General features: G+C 42.2%; 1 protein-coding gene across 1 annotated transcript in view; it reads left to right on the forward strand.

Moving 5' to 3' along the window:
* Window positions 1–23329, forward strand: part of LOC127427632 (receptor-type tyrosine-protein phosphatase gamma-like) — a 375831-nt gene that overhangs the window by 76011 nt on the left and 276491 nt on the right. Inside the window, exon 2 of the mRNA XM_051675308.1 lies at window positions 6492–6584. Coding sequence (XP_051531268.1) covers window positions 6492–6584 — 93 coding nt within the window. The remainder of the gene's footprint in view (window positions 1–6491; window positions 6585–23329) is intronic.

Here is a 23329-nt window from a genome sequence, read left to right on the forward strand (position 1 = left end):
ATCGCTTCATTGTTTGTTTTGCACTACATTTGTCTTGTTTCTGCATTGTACAGTGCAAAACATTAAATAAAAGATGGTGGGAAAAAATACCTAATTATAAATAACATAAGTGTGTGCTGTATGTTGTTCTAGAAATGAAAACACAACAGATGTATACATACAAAAAATATTTTATAATGAATGCTTGCTAAATAAGAGCGATCTCTAACAAGTTGGGCTCATGTGCATTCAATAAGGCAGAAAATCAGATCCAGATCGGGTTTCGTGATAATAACATGGAAAATTGCACTATAAAAGTAACTTAACTTACACTTACATTTACAACAGCATGTATAATCTATATTAAGTTGAACTGAAATTGACGCTGGCATGTCCAAAGATGCGAAACTAATGCTGAAACTTCTACCTTATCTCCAGATATGCTCTTCGTTTGACATTTAGTTTCTCCTACCTGTGCTCTCTGGAGCCAAACATTTTACAACAATATCATTAGCAAAATTAGTTTAAAGAATTTATGTCTATATCATACAGGCATAAAACATTGAACTCAAACGGTCAGTGCTTGTTGTAGCTGGAGAATTATGCCAAAAAATGCTCCTCAGATGGGCTTTCATTGATTAGCACTTGTAAGGGACCATCTGAAAATTCCACCCACAGCACTAAAACGTCGGAGGTGTCCAAGGATTAATTAATTAATTAAATAAATGAAAGGGTAAGTTGTACATACAATTTACAATCTTTAGAATGTGTAAACGTCCACAGTGTGTGGACTTTTCAGATGATGTCTTATGAACCATAAGCGAATAATTAATAAATATTGAACTTAAATTAAACTTTATCCCACTAAATATTATTATGCAGTCATAATGCATTGATGTTTTGTTTAAATATAATTTGTTTGGTCTATGTATTATGATGTGGAGTCACTGAGCTCAGTGGGATGGAAAATGAGATATTACAATTCTACCACTCCAATTTAGGAGAGCCACAGGGAGGGCCAGGCCTATTGACACGGGGGCACTTCCCTCCCCCCAGTATTTACAGTATACCAAGGAAATTGTTTCTTGTGCTTAAATGGTGCTTGTTTAACCAAACCAGAGCAAAGCATCCGTTGCGCCGACAATTAACGGGTGTCATGTTCCATTTTGCGCTGCACGCGCTGGTGCTCCTACACAAATTAAATGGTTTAGAACATTTGTATCGACGCGTCCAGTGTAGACAGCCTCAAGACGTTGCGGCGCGTCACATCATGTCAACGGATGCACCCAGTGTAGACAGGGTGTTAGGCACAACGTGTATTTATGATCATGGTTGCTGAGCAACATTTTATATCATTTTCATAATATAAATTTAGTTTATTAATGTGTTAGTCATGGTTTGGTCATACCAGCCACCTCACTCCACAATTTGATTTTTAATATATCTTTCTTTTCTTACTGCAAATGCTAGGTAACAAAGACCTCACTTGATGGCATTCAAAATCGACTTCAGTTTTTTTACTTATCCTTTCATTATGCAATGATTGATCCATCTCTCACTAAAACAGTCTCAGAGTGGCAGTTAGATGACATTGCATGGCTCCTCCGAGACTTGTCTCGATGAGAGTTCGGGAATCCGCGTCTGCAACCGAAGCCCTCATAACTCTCCTCGCTCTATCACTGTTTCTGCGGAGACAGCCTAACAAAAATGTCCCAATATCTTCCTCATAAAACTCTGCAGCTCTTATATAAGAATGTAAATCAATTACGTCAGAATTCATTTAGATGAGCCGGAACCCATGGCGCCGGAGATTTGATCACGGAAGGCAAGCGTACAGTGGCATTGACTATGTGGTTGAATCCAGATTTGAAAAATTTCTGCTTTAAGCCAGTGTAGCTTGTTTTTCAACAATATGACATTATTTTGGTGTGTAATGTTTGTCTAGCCTCATGCGTGCTTTTGAGATTGTGTATCGGCCCTGTGTGTGTGTACAAAAGCTCTTTGTGCATATTGGACCAGAATTGATGTTGATTGATTTCGACAGGGTCTGGAGGACAGGGGATTGTGCGTGTGTCTTTGTGGGATATGTGTGTTGACATCTGTGCTTGATGTGGTGTGTGTTGGTAATCTAGCTGTGAGATGTTGTTCCAGTGGTGGATGGTCATTCTAGGTAAAGTATCTCTCTCTCTCTCTTTCTCTCTCTCTCATAAAGGAGGGCAGGAGATGGAATTCTCTCTGTCTCAGTACCCAACCAAGGAGCAGGGGGTGTCAAACTCATTTTTGTTTTTAGCTTGCCCCATATAACACAGAAATGAAGCAATCAAAATGTGCTTGAGTGTGTGACTTGGATCTCTCATACTTGTCAGTATGTGCACTTAAATGGATGTGTTCCTTTTCTTGTAAGTGCCTTCATATATATGTGTATGTGTGTGTGTGTTTCTAAGTCATGCTTTGGTGACAGAATTGCTGAAAATGTCCCAAGAAGTTAGCAAAATCAGATAGACTTCTTTTTGTAGATGTCATCAAAGGAAGAGCGGTTCATAAACTAATTAAATAATGTTTATGAAAGTGAAGCATTATATTTCTACAGGTTCCAGAACATTCCCCGTCTTTCATTGGTTGGAAAAACAGAGAGTCCCCCCCCCCCACACACACACACACACACTCTCTGTTTTGATAGTGCCACAGAGCCACATCCTTTTCAGCTGAAATTAACCTACAAATGCCTTAAGTTTGTTAAAGTTACACGCATCGCTATTCTAAGTCTAAAAAAGCAAAACGTTTTCTTTTACGGGGTGGGTGAAGGTCCTTTCACATGACCCAATGCATTAAACTCTGTGAAAGTTCAAGCTACAGTGTTACCCCTGACCCAGCACTGCATGCATGCCAAATGTTGTAATATGACACTTTAAGTTCAAACTATTTCAACATTGAGACTGTTTGTGCTGACCTTTCAATGTGCAGCCAACAATTTCCAGAGAATTTGCATAACATATCATTACATGCAAATATCAATCCAGGACTGAAGAAAGACAGATCCTGTGCGTATACATGCAACGAGTTGTGCGACACAGTGGCAAAGATGTCTCATAGCGTTCAGACAAAAATCATATTATACACATTGGACATTCTATGTGAATGAACAAACTATTAAAAAAGTAAAATTGCATCTGACACTCTCTGCTTACTTAAGTTGAGTGGTCTATGCAGTGTCCCACAGTACCAGGCATGTGCTGAGTGAAGAGCATTTAAAACAGATTAGAGCCTCTCTAGTTACCTGGTTCCTCTGAGAAAGAATGATTTGCTTGCCCCATGCCGAGATCCCTGGGTTGTCCAACCTATCTGGCCCCTCCTCCACCCACACTCTTGAAGGTCTAGAAATCTCCTTCCTGGAAGGTCTCACCAGCTGATCAGTTTCCAGGCAGCTTGTGCGTGACAGAGCCCCAACACCTTGTGGAGTTAAAGCATGGTGCCACCCCAAGGTTGAATGTTAAGCTGCTATTTGACAAGGCTGCCATCACTAAATAAAACAAATAAAACCCTAATTAAAACATTAATACAACACCATTCTATATACTTGGAGGAGGGTGGCAGGTCTAGAGTACAACAATCTCAAGCCACAGGTATATGAGTAGTTGCATGAGAGCTGGTATTGGCCAATGGCACAAACAGATGCTGGCAGTAGAGCTCTCCTAGAAGCAAGCGACTCTGAGAGTAAACAGTCAGAGCAAAGTGTGGGAAGGTAAAACAAGCTTGGACAAGATAATAGAGTTTCTAGGAGACTCAGCTCCTGAAGTGCAGCTAAAAGAGGATCCCAAATCCCTCCAAGAGAGTTACTCCAGGGAAGCAAGTGTCAGAGTGCCAGAGAGAGGGGGAGAGCTTCAATGATGGATGGACACTGAGAAAGGGAGGGATAGAATGATTGAGGGACAGAGAAAGAGAGCATGAGTGACATATCAGGAGGATAGCGACTAAGCTCGGCATGCCGCATTGCATAATTACATTTTCTGTTCAAAGAGTATCGGCAATCAATAATGTAATTCATAGAGAAGCTATAGCGAAACCCTCTCATTGGCATTCACCGCTATGCCTGAGCCGCTATCCTGAAGAATTAGAGCAGAAGGCAGTTTGTCATTGAAACAAAAAGATATCAGAATGTACTTACCCAGCGTGCTCAGAGAGGGAGAGAGGCCTTGTAAATTGCATTATATTTTGAGTGATGGCTTTTAGGCAGTGTGTCCTTGTTACCGTAGTGTGGTCAGCACATCAGCAGGCTTGCGAGGGAAAAAACATGGCCCGTTTTTCATATTCACTCACTCTCATGTTGTTCCACAAAATGAGGACATTTTTAAGAATCTTTATGCAGCTCTTACCATACAACAACAGTTCATACTGACCATATCTGTCAAGCTCCAAATAGTAAAAATTACCCTAAAGCAAACATCACAGTAGTCCATACAACATGTGTGCTATATTCTTGTAAAGCCATAGACCCATCTTTGCTTCAATTTCAATCTGTTCCTCACACAAAGGTGTTGAATGACTTCAGAAGACTTGGAATGTAGGACACAAGGAATACTTTTTTGGCACTTTTATGGTGTTCGTTTGTGTTTTTTGGATCTTGATAGACAGTGCAAAAAGCTGCAAATAAATTCTTCAAAAACGTATTTTGTGTTCCATGGAAATAAAAATAAATAACAGCGTACGAACGACAAGATAGTGAGTAAATAATGATAGGATTTTCCTATTCCTGTAATTTCTTAGCATGTTTTTGTCCTACCTGTGCTTTGGCTATGCTCTTCCTTCCCTTTTGGTGACTTTCTTTGGGTCAATCTAGATCTAAAATGGCAGTCACCCCAAGACCTGCCACACTGTGTTTGCGAGTTTGAATGTGGATGGCAGCTTTGAGGTTGATTGCATGCCACCCCTTCACCATCCAGTGCATCTCAGATACCCCGCAACCAGGCGCAGAGGGGCCGAGATCACCTCTGATAAACTCATGCAGAAGCTGCGGGGGTGCTGGGATATGTGCCATCCTTCCCTATCTCTCCAGCCCCTGCTGCAAGTCGCAACAAATTTGCATTCAGTATGGCGAGATCTCTGGTATGCTGTACAAACAAGAGGTTTTGACACACAGTGAACACTATTGCGTGATGACTCAGATGAATAGGTGGATCTATTGTTTCTTTTACCAGTTCTTTGAAATGAGTCATCAGAGCAAAACAATTCACTAAAACAAACTGTCCGAATGAAGTGATTCACAGAAATGAATCAGCCTTTCCAATGCTACTAGAGAGAGGAGTATGTAATTAAATTTTGTGTAAAAAAAATAAAAAAAGCTAAATTCTTGGTAGTCTGATCAAACAATAAGTGAAGAAGAGGCATATTTAGGGGCTAACATTACTTCAGGTTCAATCGTCACATGGTAAATGGAAGGTCAAGGTGAACACATCTAGTAGGTGATCCGGTTATTTCATAAATACAGAAGAATTGCATACTAAGCACAACTGGGCATACTATATACAACATATATATATATATATATATATATATATATATATATATATATATATATATATATATATACATACAAGAAATAGTAAGAGTGGTACGGTTGGACGCTATTCCGAGCATAGCATTTTGTCATGCTTTATCGTGTCATAGCATCCAGCCAAGCACAGAGGGGCCAAGATCACCTCTGATAACCTCACACAGAGGCCATGGGATGCTGGGATGCAAGCCAACCTTCCCTTCCCCACCAGCCCCTGCTGCAAGTCACAACAAATTCTCATTCAATACAGCCAGATCTCTGGCATTCTCAGCGAACGTGAGGATCTGGGTTTCTAAGCTAATCTAAGCTCTCCAATCCTCTGGTGTTGTAATTTCACTGCTAATATGAGCCCTAGAGCCCCGAGCAAGTAGGCGAAGGCATCTAGGATTCCTGTTGGGTTGAGTCTAGATTAGTTCGGCTTAGCGGTGGGACACAGCTGGTCTTGGTGTCTCTGACAGCATGGTGGAACAGCTCACCGTCTATGATTATCAGCGTCCTGTCCGCAGCCTCAGCACTTAACGCTTTAGCCCTCCGCTCACCGGCCAATCAGGCCTTGTTTACTTATTTAGCCCTCATACATGTTTAATGTGGGAAGGGGAAAGTGATCCCAGAGCAGACAGGCTGTAAATACCGCTGTGTGGGGGGCTGTTTTTCTATCTAATGGAGAATTGTATTATTTATTTTTTTAGCCAGATTGGTTTATACAGGATTTAATGACTTGGTTCAGCCAGAGATGGCAGGCAGTTTTGTTATTATGTTTGTTTGTATATTTACAGAGACAAACAAAGGACAGGAAATGATGGGAAGAATATTGGGGAATGTGATCAGGGAATGTTGCAAGCTAGATTCGAACCTGCATCACCCACCTGAGCACCACAGCTTATTATGTCAATGCATGTGTGCTAACCACTGTGCCACACCTTCAAGGAATCTATATCTTAACCCTCTTTCTCTTTTTCAGCATTGGCTGAGGGGGAGAAGGTGGAGCATCATGACCGACCAATTGGAGACCGGCACCGCAGAGCGGCTGAAGAGTCCTACTGGGCCTACTCAGGTGAGCACACTCAGAGACCCCCACTGAAAGAGAAACATTTAAACTCCACTCTTCTCTGACAGCCACCTTGTCTCGCTACCACTAACATGCACAAAACCTTCCTCTGATAGACAGTTGGTCTTTCATCCAGAGCTGTCCACCTCACCCCCAGAGGCCTTGCCTTAGGTTCTCCCCTGGCATTTTTCTTTTATGAATGCTTTGCTGCTGTGAAAGTGACTCTTTTAGTCCCTCTGAGCAATATTTGCAGAAGAATAACATTAAACTTTAACTTTTCAACCAGGTCTGAGGCAACAAATGATCTTTATTTTATTTATTTAAATACTTTTCCCTGCTGTGGCTTTCTGATGTTTACCAGCGTGACAGGTGGACACTTGCACAGATGTGGGCTATAACAAAGGGGTGCTTGCAATTTTGTGATCATGTATTCGTCACAATGCTTTTCTCCAATATCCACTATTTATCGAGCTTCTAAAGTATTGAAACATCTGGCAGAGGACCAATGCAATTGTTCATGAACTAGAAACTAGGATTGGTAGTGTATGTGTAGTACTGTATAGTTATATTAGGCACTGTTTAAAATTGAAGTGTGTGTTTTTGTACTATTTAGAAAATATATTAAAATGGACTTACTGGGAGTGTAGTGTTATGGGGCTTTTCCACTGCATGGTACAGCTCGACTTGACTCGACTCTGCTCGCTTTTTGGGGGTTTTCCACTGTGGATAGTACCTGGTACCTGATACTTTTTTAGTACCGCCTCGGTCGAGGTTCCAAGCGAGCCAAGCTGATACTAAATGTGACGTCAAAACCCTGCAGATCACTGATTGGTCAGAGAGAATTGTCACTACCAGTGTCACTGGATTTGCGACACGGGACATCAACCCGCTAGTTTTAAAGTTAGCAACAGCAACAGCAATATCATTTGTTCCCGCGACTTTCGAATTGTAAAAGAAATGGTTGTGCGCAAAACCACGCCGTGGTCAATAAACGAGGTGCAGATGTTCCTCTCTCGTTAGCGACGAAAGAAATGACGCGAAATGAAAAAGTCTTTCAGGAAGTGTCTCAGCTGTTGGCCACACACGGCTACCACCGGACCTACCAACAGTGTAGTGACTACTTAAAAGTGACTACAGAACCATCAAGGACCACAACAGCTGAAGTGGTTCAAACAGAAGGAAGTGGAAGTGGTTCGACCAGATGGATGCTATCTATGGCAATAGACCAATGGAAGGGAGCAATGGGAGGGAGAGTGCCCTGGACTCTGCGTTGTTGGAATCCACGATGGAGGATGGTACGTTTTGTTATGTTAACTCTATATTCTGCTTGAAAGCTTCACTTTATTTAGTTGACCAGCTACTGGAAAGCTTGCTTCTAAAACAACCAGGCCAATTTAACTGTTACACTTGTGTAAAATCACCATGCAACAACTACTTTATGCAGCACAATGAGCTAGTAGCTAACAGCTAGCGGTCGTGTTATTGTTTATGGTCAGTAATGTTTGTGTCGCGTTTAAGATGATGTCACGGCAGTAGAGGTGGCGCAACTATGACGATCAGCCTATAATCCCACCCACGTTGAGGCGGCACTAAACTGCAGTGGAAAACCAAGCTCAGAAAAGTAAAGCGAGCAGAGTCGAGTCGAACCGTAACGTGCAGTGGAAAAGTGCCATTAGTGTAGTGTGTATGCATATATTATCACATCAAAGACACCTTCAGTCAAAGGATCTTGATGTTGAAGTGTTTCTTTATATATGTCTCTTCAAGTGATAATAACAGTCTTGTGTTTCAATACTTCCTACTGACTGACATGTGTCATCACTCTCTAGTGCACATGTTCAAGACTGATTTGTGTTAAGGCTTCCACATCTACAAATTTTTGATGAACAAAAATCAATGACTGTAGACATTTTTTTTTCATTAATGTTTTCATTAATACTGTGAAGCTCTGTTGTGCAGCATTTTATTTTTACCAAAAATAAAATGTTAATTTTCTGTAAAAAAAAATAAAAAAAATAAAGAAATATTATATTTTTATTTGATTAAAACTGTATGTATCAATTTAATTAAAACATTTAACATGGAATCCAGAAAAATTTAAACAGAAAATGCATAATTTGTGTCTGTAAGATTTTATGCAGTTCTTTTAATTGTTATTTTTTTGTGTAATTTCATCAAAATTCTGAGGCTTTTTATTTGTTGATTATAGTATCGATTTAGTATTGATACTGAGGTACCAGGGCTGGTATTGTACCGAAGCCAAGCTTTTGGTATAGGAGCAACCCTACTCCCTACACCAGGCTTTTCCAAAATGTAGGTATCTTAATTATGCTGCCTACATAGATATCTCCTTTTGGCCAAATTCTTAGGTAGCATTGTATGTATCCTTCCCTGGGTAGGCAATCCCAGAATTCACTGTGATGAGCTCGGTGGAAAAATAAATCCATGATGGCGGATGAAGCGAGAGAAATTTTGATTAAAATATACTTTTAATCCATTCAATACTGAAAAGTATTGATAAATAACAGTTCAACATGATACAAAACTGACTATTTTACCCAAAATGTGTTTGTGCTGTGCGTATTTATGCTCCTTAGAGGATGGCATAATTTCTCTTGCGTCACCTGTATTGAAATTGGTTACGATCGAGTCTCCCTTGCGCTGTGTGTGTGGAGTGCTATTTGAATGATGCACAGAGCTGCTGCCTATGTAGAGCGTTCCAAATCGGTCTCTTATGGGGCTCCATTCCAGTTAGGATGCTGCCATAGAAGACAGCTGCCTATGTAGCCAGAAGACAACAAGGCAGCTCATGAAGTTTTGGAACCCATTGACTCTGAATCAAAGTGAATTTCGCATTTGGGTTTTTTGAGCGCATCAAAAACACTTGAGTATTTTAAGCCTCAAAGTACAGTATGCAATTGCATGGCAAAATTCACTATATGGCCAAAAAATTATGTGCATATTCAAACATCACAACCATTTGTGCTTGTTGAGCAATTCATTTCAAAACCAGTGCCTTTAATTGAAAGCTGGTCCTCCTTAACAGCTGCCACTGATAAGCTTTCCACAAGATGTTGGAACATGGCTACAGGGATTTGCTTCCATTCAGGCACAACAGCATCCATGATTGGCCTGGCTTGCAGTTGGCATTCCAGTTTATCCCAAAGGTGTTCAGTGGGGGTCAGATGTTGTGTAGGCCAGTCAAGCTCTTTTACATCAGAATCTTAGGGACCTTGCTATGTGCACAGCAGCATTGTCATGCTGGAGCAGACAATTGTTTCCTCCAATTTGAAAGCACTCAGTTCTCAAGAGTACCATTGAATTGTGTCGCATTAAGATTTGTCTTCACTGGAATTACTGGGATAGACAAAACTGTTAATTAAAAGGAGGTTTCCACATACTTTGGGCCAAATAGTTTATCATAAATTGCATGAATGTGTACACATACCTGTGTGTATTTATATCTCCCCATGTGTGGTTGCTGGTGGTTATGTATTCATGGTTTCATGCGTGTAGTGCCCTGAATTCCTCGCTAGTTGCTGATCACCCATCACCTCTCATACGCAGGTTGTTGTTGACGAGCGCAGATGATGGTGGCTCTGTCCTCCAGGTAGATTTAATGAACTCGACATATGATCCTCACTCTGAGAGCAGCTCGCTGTCCTGATGAGTGGCTTTACTCTGTTCTCGACCAGCCAAGCTACTGCGCTCGTACCCTCGGGTTACCCATTATTCTCTGCTTGCCCTGTTCTGAAGCGCTTACAGTTTGTGCATCAAGCTCCATTATCAGTTTATTTATTGCTCCCTAAAGAGCCCTAGAAATTACACTTAATCAAACAAAACCCCTAACAACATGTCTTACGACTTCTCTGGGGCTTCAGAGAACACTTATGGCCCATTGGCCAAATTTAGCTTGGGCGGATTACACTTAAGTTATTCACATATTTTCATGTAGAATTGGTCTCAGCACAATACTCAATATAATTTACTTTTGTACAGAAATCACCAGTGTTTTGATGTGTTTCCGTCCATAATCGGATATGGGATATTCCTAATTGATACACTATATGGCCAAAAGTAAGTAGACACCCCTTTCTAATTAACGGATTTGGCAAGGCCCCTTAATTCCTGTGAAGACTAATCTTAATACTATGGCATTGTATGCTTACCAACTAGTGTAAAAGGCTTTCTAGAAGAGTGGAAGCTGTTAGGGAGTACCAACTCACCTTTAATGCCCATGGTTTTGAATGATGATAGTTTTGGAGAAGTGACTATCAACATAGTTTACAAACTGGAGGTGCGACTTCTAATGACGATTAATTGCACTAAGTACCCGACTTACCAAGTTAAAGGAATGCAGTCTTTTTGTGCTATCACAATGAATCTGTAGAGATTCTTCAATGTTTTGAATGTGTTTTTGGAGAGGGAATAATTTTGTTGTTAGTGTGGCATCTGTATCAAAAACGTAGTAAAAAATGTCACCATATTTCTAGAAAATTATGCTGTTTAGCTTTTATTGATTATACATCCTTGCAAAGCACTGTCGCAGTGAGAAATCATGTAATAATCTTAACATCAACATTAGCCACATAATATGCCATTAAACATACCCACAAACTGCCAGAGTCAGATTTATTTGATGAGTAAATAGCAAAGCATTGAGCTACAGGATGTTGAAATCCTGTCCAAAAACCATTCAAGCGCTGTTTTGAGATGAATTATGCATTACAATTTAGAGTACTAAAGCAGCCATATTTTGACAATGAGGCACCATTATCTTTAAAGCTTCTAAATTGTAATGCCTCTTACAAAAATGTGCTAGATTTGGACTGTAAACAAAACAAGCAGCTCTGAATGATTTATGAACGGAGAGGAGCTGCTCTCTGGCTAAGCACGGTATCAGAAACCTTGAAACAAGTTCAATATCGTCATCCAGTAACTGTTAGACATCTTGCCTTCAGTTCCACACCTTAAATGCATTTTCCATAAGGACGATCTGGATGGAAATATATATCCTCTGTAATTCAGAACTGCAATAGCGTTATGATCATGGTCTGCTAACCGCTGCCTATTCTATGGATATTCATTTAAAATCCTTTGTGTTCTCAGCAGTGCCGCCATTAATGAGTTTTAATTTAAAGGACAGAGTATGAAGAGTTCCTTTCTTTTCATGCCAATCCACATAAGGTAATTTCATCTCCAGATGCAACCTTTGAATGAACAGCTCATAGCCACTGTGTAGCTCTTTAGAAAACGGTAGTGAGATGGAATTTGAATGTTGCCTTAACAGTGCCACTTCTGATTGTAAAAAAGCCATAAATCACGTCTCTTGGTTTGCTTGCAAATTTAAATGGAGTTAGAAAGAGCTTTCCCCTTTTTCTCCTAATCATTTTTTTTTCAACCACAGTAAATATCTGTAATAGTTATCATTGCTTGCTGTGATCATAGTCAAATGTTCACAATCTTACTTATCATACAAGTCATCACAACTATAAAATAACACAAATAGGTGAATGGGAATTACAAAAAGTAGTGCCCAAAAACTGTCAAGAAAATCAAAGGTATCTCTTATTTTAACTTCCTGGGGTGCATCCTGAGATGCTTTTTAAATAGTATTGAAGGCACATGTTTGCTACATTTCCTTCAATGTACAGACCAACTAATTCATAAAAAATAATATGAATAATAGTTTTGTAAAGGAATTCAAATGTAATTCATGTACAAAACTAATTTCAAGCATTTAAGCATGAGCCTTAAGAGGTTTTTAAGATCATGAGAAGCATATATTCACTACCAAATGTTTAGACACAATCGACTGGTAATGTATGTAAATGGACACATGCCTTTATCATGTTTCCATTCCCATCATTCTATATTAGCTGAGTGCTGTGGGCTGCCAGCTTTTGTTTAGAGATGTTGGCAATCTGGACACAGATGTTGACCTGCTCCAGATGTTGTGCAGAGCACAGCAGGTCGACCCTCATGTTTGCTATTTACACTTAATCAGTCAGACAAAGTACTTCCTGTGGGGGTTGTGTGTGCGCGTGTAAAACACAGGTTGTTTTATCATGCAACATGGTGATATAGTATATATATTAAAAAATATCCACAATATTTTACAATTATGGCCCGCTCTACATTTTTTTTTCTTTCTATGAAAATTCTGTTTCTCTCTCAAATTCGTCAGATTGCGAAAGGTAAATGGGTTGCCAGCCCTGTTTTATGTTTACTTTAATTCCAAATCCCAAATTGTAAGTCAAATTTATTTTGATGATTTTGATTTGCTATTGCGGAAGAAGGAATTGCTTGCTGTCCTACATCTGATTTCTGCTCTCTAATTTCCCACTAACTAGTGAAATTACAGTAAACTTAAAGCCCAAAAAACCTGCTCTGTTGTTTTCCTCCTCCTTTTTCTTTTCTTTTTTCTTTTTGACATCAATGAACTTCCTTCCCTGACAGCTTTTGTACTTAGAGACTCTGCTGCAATATTTGTGATATTTTGACAGGGGTATTTTTCATCAGTTATGCCACTAATTAGACGACGACAGGCACATAGATTAGATAGATAGAGGAGGAGTAAAGAATTCATAATGCCCGTTTCCCTCTTCGTAAAGGGAGTAATTATGGCGGGTTCTCTATGCTGGGGGAGCTGGCAGAGCCCACTACAGCAGGATGTACTATGAGTTAGCCAGACTGGAGCTGAACCTGATGGAGCATGCTAATGAGAAACACTGGCCTCTGCCTCTTTCTCCTTCTAATGGACTTTTTTTCCTTTTAATTCTGTTGCTTCTCCAACAAGAAACAAGCCTTCAAAAATATTTTTAGTTTCTACTTTTCTTGCTCTCATTCAACCGTGAGAACCGTTGTTTTGTCATGCTATGCTAAGCGGTAACTTTTGCTTTATTTACTGTTTCTGTCAAACTGCCTCTTGTTTTTATTCTGTCCCTTTGTTCTCTTAAACAAGAAACACGATCTCAGAAGTATTTTTAATGTCTAAGTTTCTTGCTTTAATTCAGCCGTGGACATATCTTATGCTACGCTATGTATGCTAACTTTAGCTCATTTTCTATCAAAGTTTCGGTTTCTCGCTCTCTTTAATTCTGTCTCTTTGTTATTTTGAACAAGAAGCAAGACCACGAAAGGAACACACTTTAATTGTTGAGTTTCTTGCTCTCATTTGACCATAGCCGTTCACTCATATGATGCTATGTATGCTAATTTACACTTGTGTTCTTCCAAACTTTATCTATCTGTCCCGTCCTCTCTCTCTTTCTCTCTCTTTTTAATTTTTTTCTCTTGTTTCTCAAGAGGGGGGGCTGGGTATCTCAGCGAGTATTGACGCTGACTACCACCCCTGGAGTCGCAAGCTCAAATCCAGGGCATGCTGAGTGACTTCAGCCAGGTCTCCTAAGCAACCAAATTGGCCCGGTTGCTAGGGAGGGCAGTGTCACATGGGGTAACCTCTTCGTGGTCACTATAATGTGTAGTTCTCACTCTCGGTGGGGCGTGTGGTGAGTTGTGCATGGATGCTGCAGAGAATAGCGTGGGCCTCCACACACGCTACATCTCCGCGGTAACATGCTCAACAAGCCACGTGATAAGATACGTGAATTGACATCTCAGATGCGGAGGCAACTGAGATTCGTCCTCCGCCACCCGGATTGAGGCAAGTCACAACACCACCATGAGGACTTAGAGCGCATTGGGAATTTGGCATTCCAAATTGGGGAGAAAAGAAACAAGACCACGTTTAGACCAGAAGAGTTTCTTGTTCTTCTTGCTCTTGTTCAGCCGTGCTAGTTCTTTCATGCTGTTATCTTTGTTCTTTGCTAGTTTTCTGCAAAAGTTTCTTTCTCTCTCAGCCTCTATCAGCTTATGTCCCTTGTTCACAGTGAAATTTGAAACAGTGGTTTGACTTTTCTTTAGCCAAAATCGGTCTGTGCTTGCCAAAATGTGAAACACTGCCCCCAGTGGTCAAAGAGGTAAGTGTTGTTGGGCCAACATGATCACACGTGAAGTCGGCATGATGTTTCAGATTGTTTCTGTACCCTAGGATCGGCGACTGTATGCCGACGTGCTGACATGCAGCATTCTTATCAGACATGTTTGCAGTGGTTTCAACGTGTTTACCTTTCCACCTGGTGTGATTGGCAGTGCATTGCATCAGCTGCGTGGGAGACTAGGGTTCAAAGCCAGGCAGTAACCACATTTGAATAATTAATAACGAGCATGATTCAGAGGTTTCACTTTTCCCTCTAACATTACTTTTTTACTCCACTAATTGTTAAGGTAAGGTTTGGGTTTGGGTTGGGGGATAGAATCTATAAATATATGCTTTTCTCTTCATTGTATAACATCCTATAAAGCTGAAAACGACCTCTCCTGGAGATAAATTGAGCTCACTCGTGCCCATATGCCCTACAACACTTACCGCTTTGGCCAGTGGGGGCAGTGTTTCGAAATTTCAGTCAACGTATACCGATTTTGACGAAAGAAAAGCTGGTCTACTATTTCCGATTTCTCTGTGAGATCAGGCTGGTTGGGCGTATGGGCATGTGTGAGCTCCATTTTCCAGGCAAGTTGTTTTCAGCTGTACAGGCTGTAATAACATGATGAGAATGCATATTATATAAACTCTACCCCCCCCAACCCAAACCCCAAACCTATACCTAACCATCAGTGGAGGAAAGAAAATTATGTTATAGTGGAATATGCAACCTCCGATTCACACTTGTCACTGATTATGCAAACGTGATTACTTTCTGGTTTTCAGCTTGGGTCTCCCATGCTGCTGATGCAATGTGCTTCCAGTCGCGCCACAGAGGAAGGAAAACACATTTGAGTCCATGCAAAAATGTCTGATAGGAGATGTCACTTGTTGGTGAGTTGGCTTAACAGGTGTTCCTGTAGCTCGACTGGTAGAGCATGGTGCTACCAATGCCAAGATCATGGGTTTGATTCCAAGAAACCACAAACTAATAAAAATGTATATCTAGAATGCACTTTAAGTCACTTTGAATTAAGCATCAGCCAAATGCACATATATGTGGATGTAGTGCTTAATATGGCTGAACCTAGGTTGCTAGAACTCTGGGCAAAAACATGCTGACTTCCCATGTGGTCATCTTGGTCCCTTACAACAATGTTCTTTAGATCATGGTAACCATTTTTTCAGCCACAATACCATATATAGTACAGTTATTGTTACTACAACAAAACGATTGTATCTTTACAACTAATATCAGGGAAAAAAAAAAAAAAAAATGACAAGCAGATTCTGAAAGCTTCTTATACTGATTAAAGATCCCACAGTTTTTATATATATATATATATATATATATATATATATATATATATATATATATAGTATCTATAGTGTTATAGTAGTAACAGCAGTATCTATATATTTATATATATATATATATATATATATAGTATCTATAGTGTTATAGTAGTAACAGCAGTATCTGTGGTGTTTTGGGCAGAAACTATGTTTAGCACAGTTTTCTCAGTAATAATAATAGAGAAAGTATAGTAACTGCTATACACAGAAAGCAAGAGAAAGTTTGGAGAGGTGAGATGGTTTAATATAGTTCAGTAAATATACAGGTGCATCTCAATAAATTAGAATATCGTGGAAAAGTTCATTTATTTCAGTAATTCAACTCAAATTGTGAAACTCGTGTATTAAATAAATTCAGTGCACACAGACTGAAGTAGTTTAAGTCTTTGGTTCTTTTAATTGTGATGATTTTGGCTCACATTTAACAAAAACCCACCAATTCACTATCTCAAAAAATTAGAATATGGTGACATGCCAATCAGCTAATCAACTCAAAACACCTGCAAAGGTTTCCTGAGCCTTCAGAATGGTCTCTCAGTTTGGTTCACTAGGCTATACAATCATGGGGAAGACTGCTGATCTGACAGTTGTCCAGAAGACAATCATTGACACCCTTCACAAGGAGGGTAAGCCACAAACATTCATTGCCAAAGAAGCTGGCTGTTCACAGAGTGCTGTATCCAAGCATGTTAACAGAAAGTTGAGTGGAAGGAAAAAGTGTGGAAGAAAAAGATGCACAACCAACCGAGAGAACCGCAGCCTTATGATTGTCAAGCAAAATCGATTCAAGAATTTGGGTGAACTTCACAAGGAATGGACTGAGGCTGGGGTCAAGGCATCAAGAGCCACCACACACAGACGTGTCAAGGAATTTGGCTACAGTTGTCGTATTCCTCTTGTTAAGCCACTCCTGAACCACAAGACAACGTCAGAGGTGTCTTACCTGGGCTAAGGAGAAGAAGAACTGGACTGTTGCCCAGTGGTCCAAAGTCCTCTTTTCAGATGAGAGCAAGTTTTGTATTTCATTTGGAAACCAAGGTCCTAGAGTCTGGAGGAAGGGTGGAGAAGCTCATAGCCCAAGTTGCTTGAAGTCCAGTGTTAAGTTTCCACAGTCTGTGATGATTTGGGGTGCAATGTCATCTGCTGGTGTTGGTCCATTGTGTTTTTTGAAAACCAAAGTCACTGCACCCGTTTACCAAGAAATATTGGAGCACTTCATGCTTCCTTCTGCTGACCAGCTTTTTAAAGATGCTGATTTCATTTTCCAGCAGGATTTGGCACTTACCCACACTGCCAAAAGCACCAAAAGTTGGTTAAATGACCATGGTGTTGGTGTGCTTGACTGGCCAGCAAACTCACCAGACCTGAACCCCATAGAGAATCTATGGGGTATTGTCAAGAGGAAAATGAGAAACAAGAGACCAAAAAATGCAGATGAGCTGAAGGCCACTGTCAAAGAAACCTGGGCTTCCATACCACCTCAGCAGTGCCACAAACTGATCACCTCCATGCCACGCCGAATTGAGGCAGTAATTGAAGCAAAAGGAGCCCCTACCAAGTATTGAGTACAATTATAGTAAATGAACATACTTTCCAGAAGGCCAACAATTCACTAAAACATTTTTTTTTATTGGTCTTATGATGTATTCTAATTTTTTGAGATAGTGAATTGGTGGGTTTTTGTTAAATGTGAGCCAAAATCATCACAATTAAAAGAACCAAAGACTTAAACTACTTCAGTCTGTGTGCACTGAATTTATTTAATACACGAGTTTCACAATTTGAGTTGAATTACTGAAATAAATGAACTTTTCCACGACATTCTAATTTATTGAGATGCACCTGTATATTTGATCAATTTGAATTTGCTGATCTGTTTAGTCTCTCAGCAGTGAGTAACATAAGATCTGCTTTAATAGAATGAGCTGGTAGTGCTTACAGTAGAATCTTTAACAGGCCTCCAGAGACAGTACCACACATCACTCGCTGGACCTGCTGTTATTGTGCAATTTACTGAACAGCCAATAACAGTCCTGTAATGGATTATGACATGGTGCCATTTGAGTTATCCTCCCATTGTAGAACCCTGACCCAGAGGTACATTTTATCTGAGCTAAGTCCTGGGGCACAGCTATGTTGTATGTTTGTGTAGTGGAGGCAAGCAACAGATTCCGATGAACCATGCAGGTTAAACTGCGAGCAGTGTTCGCTCATTTGGGAGGTTGGATCATCCAGGTCACCTTTATGTCTTAAGAGAAGGAAAGAGAAAGAGATCTGTTACTGTTAGCTGTGTTTGAAATGGAATAATAGCATACTGCATGCATACATAACATACTTAATGCATGTTGCACAGAAAAAATTGTGTACTGATTACTGTTTTTTTTTATTATACAGTATGTAAAACAGTGTGCATAAAGCAACGATTAACATTTCAAACAGTTGTACACTACATTAACCTAATTTAATTGCATGTTTAATTCAAGAGTTATCCAGTTACCATCTCAAAAGTTATTTAGCATTTTTAATCCAATTTTGTGCAAAAATGTCTCAATTCTTGGCAGTCTGGTGGCAAACAAATGTGGCTGAAGTACATTAGTATGATTACCGTGGTAGTATGCTATTCCGAACACAGTCTTTGATTGGTTTAACTGCTTGGCCACTCATTTGTTTAGTCATGTTGTTTTACTATTCCTCTTTTCTTCATCTCTTCCACCATTGTCTTCCGTTTCATCTCTCCTTTTTCGTTTTGATTCCACGTCTGTGTTTTAAAGGCAAGCTCTTTGTGTCTGGAAATACAGAGTGGCTGATATATCCGAAATGTAAATATCAAGCAACACACACACACACACACACACACACACACACCACACACCTGTCTGGTGGAACACACAGACATGTTGCTGTTTCTGTCAGTGCAAGGCAAACAGACCCAGGGCTGTGTTAGTATTCAGGAGAGAGCCGAGAAAGAGAGCGGTGAAGGGGAAATGGTGCAGTATTTATAGAGCTGAGGCTCATCTCCTGTGGCCAATGCACGACTTCAGATGGCCTGGCGAGGTTGTCATATTAGCAAAGCTATTTACATATCATCTGAAATCTACGTAGTTAAACAAATGAGCTTGTTTTTACGAAACATGCTGTTAATTTTCTCTTTCTGAGAAATGATGATCTTCTGTATGTTAGGAGATATTTTACAATTTAAAAGGATGTTTTACACCATATCCGAACAAGGTGCAAGTTTTCAGCTTCAAGTAATATCTATGTCCTCGCTGAAAGTGGAAATACAGCACAAAGTATCTATGTCCTCGCTGAAAGTGGAAATACAGCACAAAGTAATACATTTGCAACTAATCAGAACATATTTGACATTTAACCTGCAACAATGTGGAGCAGGACTTTGAACCAATGAGATTTCAGTGTAGGCTGAGTTACGTTGCTTGATGCAACAAAAATGTAAACCAAGCAAATTACAGAAATTTGCACCAAAATGGTTAATTGGGAAAAAGCTTATTTACGAGTAAAACCGGATGTTCAACGAGAAAAAGATTTAGGGCTTGATTTTATCCAGCAAGTTTTGATTGGGATAAGTGGGTGTTTCTTAACATAATGGAGCCAGTACTGAATACAGATTTACTAAAAGAATACCTAAATAGCTGTTTGGCTGGTGTTTAGGATTATCCAATGGCTTGTGCAGCCTAGGGGATGTCAGAGGAAAAGGAAAGTTGTTGAAGAGGTGAAGAATGTTATTACATTTTGATGAAAGGTTACAAAGACAATTTTTTTTTCTTTCCTTTATTGAAATGGCCTTTCTTTGTGGATGTGTGTCCATAAGTCAGTGGTCATAATGGTACTACGGCCCATTCTCTTTAATCAGTGCTGTTTCTGTCAAGATTTAACAATCATTCCATTTGGCTTTAGATGTGTGGGGTCTGCTTCAGATGCTGAAAGATTTCCGTATCTTTTCAATAATATCAGGCTGAAAATGAGACTCAGGTGAAGCTGTTAGCTGAGTGTGCTCTCTTTCTCTCTGTCTCTCAGTGGAGAATAATCCATGAGCGGGAGCAATCAGCTGGCAATCAGAAGCCATTCCTACCCATATCCCTTCAGCCTGGAAAGCCCTTTGATCGGACTCAGGCCTGAGAAATGCTCCTCGGATGAGAGCTTTTGATTAGTCCAAGCCTGAGGTGCTCATATGAAGGGGATGAAACATGTGACTGCATTTTTCATGCTTATTAAGAGTCACGTCAAAGCCCAGGTTAGAGGAAGGTTACCGGGGAAAAAAGGTGTTAAGTGTATTTAATGTGGGCTAGGTTCATCTTTAAATATTGTTAGCCAAGGACCGGGTTAATGACTCGGATGATGGAAATGAGAATGAATGAGACAGAGGAGAAAAGGACCAAAAATAGAGGAAGGGAAGAGAAAGAGTTCACTCTCAGAATTTATCAGAGGCCTGCGAGCCACCTCTTTAGCTGAGGATTAAGAAGTCGACTTTAAACGGCCCTCACGAGTGTTTGTGGGAGAGGTGTTGCATCCCTTGATGTATACTGAATGGACTGGCCTATTTGTCCCTGAGCCGCTGAGTGTGAGAGAGTGTTGGGTGAGGGTGGATGTGCATTATTCTCATCTACTCTAAAACAAGCAAATGGATTAGCTTGAATTGATTTAAGTTTATTTAAAGCTTGAGTACAAGGGGCCATTTTTCATAAGCATTTCAGTTATATTGCCACACAGCAATGGGACACACTTTGTGAGTTTTTCCTTTTGTGTATGTCTGTGTGTGTGTGTCATGTATTCCCTGTTTGTGCCTAGACATTTATGTTGAAATTATTGTTGCTTAGTTCCCCGTTCCTGTTTCCTGTGTTAGTTTTGTAGTCCTTTGTAGTTTCATTTTATGATTGGTTTACCCTGATTGTTTCCCCAGGTGTTCCTCGTTCCCTTGTTTTCCCTTTTGTATTTAAGCCCTTGTTTGCCCTGGTTTCTTGGTCAGTCTTTGCATGTGCTCTGTGATGTTCTGTGCCTTGTTCCCTGTGTTTTTTTCTTTATATTCTGAGTTACTTAGTTTACCTTATGGTTTGATTAAAAGCTGCATTTAGATCTTTAATCCTCACCTGCCTTGTTACAGAAAGACTGACCCATGGATCTGGCAGCTGAATTTTTTGAACTGTCTCGGGCCGACCTTCCTCTTGTGGATTACTGTGTGATTACTCGCTTTTGGGGTATTGCGAGCTGATCGAACTATGGTGATTCACAATTAAAATCTATTTTTTTGGATTGGTTTACCACCACAATGTAGACTTACCAGAGATTGAAGAACTCACATGGAGAGAATATATCAACATCACCCTGGAGAGATTTTTCCCTTCATGTAAGGATGAACCCAGTGCTCCTACCCTGCCAGTTTTCTCAGCCATGAAGGCCGTTTCTCCGCCACTGCCTGCTCCGACGGCCATGGAGCTTACCTCGTTGTTTTCAGCACTGTCTTCCAAGGAGGATGATCCCCCACTGATGTCGGTGTGTTCGGTCATGAAGGCCATTCCTCACGGGTTATCAACACCCACACCTGCCACGGCCAACGAGCCAATGCCCACACCTGCCACGGCCAACGCCCACACCTGCCCTGGCCAACGAGCCTATTCTTGAAGCCTCGTCCATCCCAGAGCCAGCGTTCATGCCCACTTCTGCCCTAGTGGAATTTTTTTTTTTTTGGGGGGGGGGGCACTATGGCTCCGCCCCTCAAGCCTCCCACGGCTCTGCCTTCTGAGTCTCTCACAGCTATGCTCATGGCCATCCAGAAGCGGAAGAGAAGGGCTCCTACTCCCCTGTCGCTGCCCGTGCTCGCGACCACGGAGGTCGTTCCCCTGTCGCTGCCCGTGCTCGCGACCACGGAGGTCGTTCCCCTGTCGCTGCCCGTGCTCGCGACCACGGAGGTCGTTCCCCTGTCGCTGCCCGTGCTCGCGACCACGGAGATCGTTCCCCTGTCGCTGCCCGTGCTCGCGACCACGGAGATCGTTCCCCTGTCGCTGCCCGTGCTCGCGACCACGGAGGTCGTTCCCTGTCGCTGCCCATGCTCACGACCACAGAGGCCGTATCCCTGTCACTGCCAGCGCTCCTGACTATGGTGACTTCGCTCTCAGAGTCGTCCACGACTCCGCTCTCAGAGTCTTATAGCGGCTTTGCAGCTCCACCTCCTGACCCTGCCCTGTGGCGGCCTCCCAGGCCTCCTGACCCGGTCCCTGCCCTGTGGCGGCCTCCCAGGCCTCCTGACCCGGTCCCTGCCCTGTGGCGGCCTCCCAGGCCTCCTGACCCGGTCCCTGCCCTGTGGCGGCCTCCCAGGCCTCCTGACCCGGTCCCTGCCCTGTGGCCACCTCCGAGGCCTCCTGACCCCGTCCTTGCCCTAGTCTCTGTCCTGTGGTAACCTCCCTGGCCTCCTGACCCTCTCCTAGCCCTGTGGCCGCCTCCCAGGCCTCCTGACCCGGTCCCTGCCCTGTGGCCGCCTCCCAGGCCTCCTGACCCGGTCCCTGCCCTGTGGCCGCCTCCCAGGCCTCCTGACCCGGTCCCTGCCCTGTGGCCGCCTCCCAGGCCTCCTGACCCGGTCCCTGCCCTGTGGCCACCTCCGAGGCCTCCTGACCCAGTCCCTGCCCTAGTCTCTGACCTGTGGTAACCTCCCAGGCCTCCTGACCCGGTCCCCGCCCTGTGGCGGCCTCCCAGGCCTCCTGACCTGGTCCCCGCCCTGTAGCGGCCTCCCAGGCCTCCTGACCCTCTCCTAGCCCTGCGGCCGCCTCCCAGGCCTCCTGACCCAGTCCCTGCCCTGCGGCCGCCTCCCATGCCTCCTGACCCAGTCCCTGCCCTGCGGCCCCCTCCCATGCCTCCTGACCCAGTCCCTGCCCTGCGGCCACCTCCCATGCCTCCTGACCCAGTCCCTGCCCTGCGGCTGCCTCCCTGGCCTTCAGATCCTCTGGCTCCACATTGGTCCTCCGAGCCTGCAGCGTCACCCTGGTTCTCCATCCCTCCGGCTCCGCCTTGGTCTCCAGCCTCCCTGACTTTGCCTTGGTCTCCCGTCTCCCCTGCTCCACCCTGGACTGCTCCGCCAAAAGCTCTGCCATGAGTTACCTTCCCTGTGGCTCTGTCAGGGCATTCCACTCCACCAGTTCCCCCCAAGTCTCCTGCTCTGCCTTGGTCTATTCCTCCAGCACCGCCCTGGTCCTCCGTTTTGCCTTGTAGGAGGTTCCTGTGCTCCCCTTGTGCCCCCTTGAACTGCCTCTTTCCCCCTCCCCCCCACACCCCATGGACTATTTTGTTTGTTTTTGTGGAGTGTCTGGAATCTGTCACGTATTCCCTGTTTGTGCCTAGACTTATGTTGAAATTCTTGCTTAGTTCCCTGTTCCTGTTTCCTGTGTTAATTTTGTAGTCT

The sequence above is a fragment of the Myxocyprinus asiaticus genome, chromosome 37, assembly GCF_019703515.2.
Source record: "Myxocyprinus asiaticus isolate MX2 ecotype Aquarium Trade chromosome 37, UBuf_Myxa_2, whole genome shotgun sequence".
NCBI lineage: Eukaryota > Metazoa > Chordata > Actinopteri > Cypriniformes > Catostomidae > Myxocyprinus > Myxocyprinus asiaticus.